Below are 938 nucleotides of genomic sequence, written 5' to 3'. Positions count from 1 at the left end.
CCAGTGTGGTGCATCAGCTTTAATGTTTTGGATTGTTTTCTTCTCAATGTTCATAGCCAGCATCTGACTGCGGAAAGACAGGTTTTTGGTCTTCTCAATTACTTGCTGGTACGGAGAGATTGCATTATTTCCCATCACTACGTGGCCCAGTTTTGAATCTATTTTTGCATCCAGCCTTGCATTTCGGATGAGATTGACAATCCATCTTTCAGCATCGTCTGGTGTCATGTTCAATTTATCAGCCAGCATACTGATGCTAATGCACTGATGAATGCGACAAAATGTTTCAAAAATAAAGAGACGAGCATTTTCAATGAAGTCTTCAAGGCAGGCCACCAAGAAAAAGTCATTCACCAACACCGATTCACATTCTCGTAGCTTTTTCTGGGCACCATCAAAGTCAAAATTAACATACAAGCATTCCACAAACTCTGTAATAGGGTCTTTGTAGGTATAAGATTCCTGCTGAATAACCTTGACCAAATCTTTAAGGACTTGCCTTCGTTTTCTGCCATCTTTGTTTGTAATAACTGCAGTCGTCAAATATCGAAGGATATGTGGGCACATAGTCTGAATTGCATTAAGGTAATGAGGCTGGTATAAGAAAAGATCAATGATGTTGTCTCTGCCTTTCGGGTGGTTAAAAAACACAAATAATGACCAGTGAATGAGCCATGTTCTTTGCTGAAGAGACTGCAGTGGAGAACTAACAGAATTATTATCTATAGTTTCTCTTAATCTCGTGAGATCCTCCATAGCCGAATCCCAGTTCTGCATCAAGATTTCTGAAGCCAGCTTCCCCCAAAGTGAACTCAAAGCATTCCGATCTGTTGCTGGAACCAGTACTCTAAAAAAGTAAAGGTATTCTGCAGCTCCTGAATAGTTTCCACATTCATATTGGAATTTGGCATATCTGTATAGTGTGTCCAAATATTCTT

The 938-nt window shown here is 39.8% G+C and overlaps 1 protein-coding gene across 1 annotated transcript; it reads right to left on the bottom strand.

The window, feature by feature from the left end:
- Nucleotides 1–6: 6 nt before the first annotated feature.
- LOC117799887 (eukaryotic translation initiation factor 3 subunit E-like) lies at nt 7–930 on the bottom strand (the record flags this gene model as incomplete). The annotated part of the gene is made up of 1 exon (XM_034652407.1): nt 7–930. A coding segment is annotated over one exon (924 nt), but the record flags the coding sequence as incomplete, so codon positions are not given.
- Between the last annotated feature and the right edge of the window lie 8 nt (nt 931–938).

The sequence above is a fragment of the Ailuropoda melanoleuca genome, unplaced genomic scaffold (genome assembly GCF_002007445.2).
Source record: "Ailuropoda melanoleuca isolate Jingjing unplaced genomic scaffold, ASM200744v2 unplaced-scaffold59417, whole genome shotgun sequence".
Classification (NCBI taxonomy): Eukaryota; Metazoa; Chordata; class Mammalia; order Carnivora; family Ursidae; genus Ailuropoda; species Ailuropoda melanoleuca.
The sequence above is the reverse complement of the archived record's forward strand: the minus strand, read 5'-3'. Positions and strand labels throughout refer to the sequence as shown.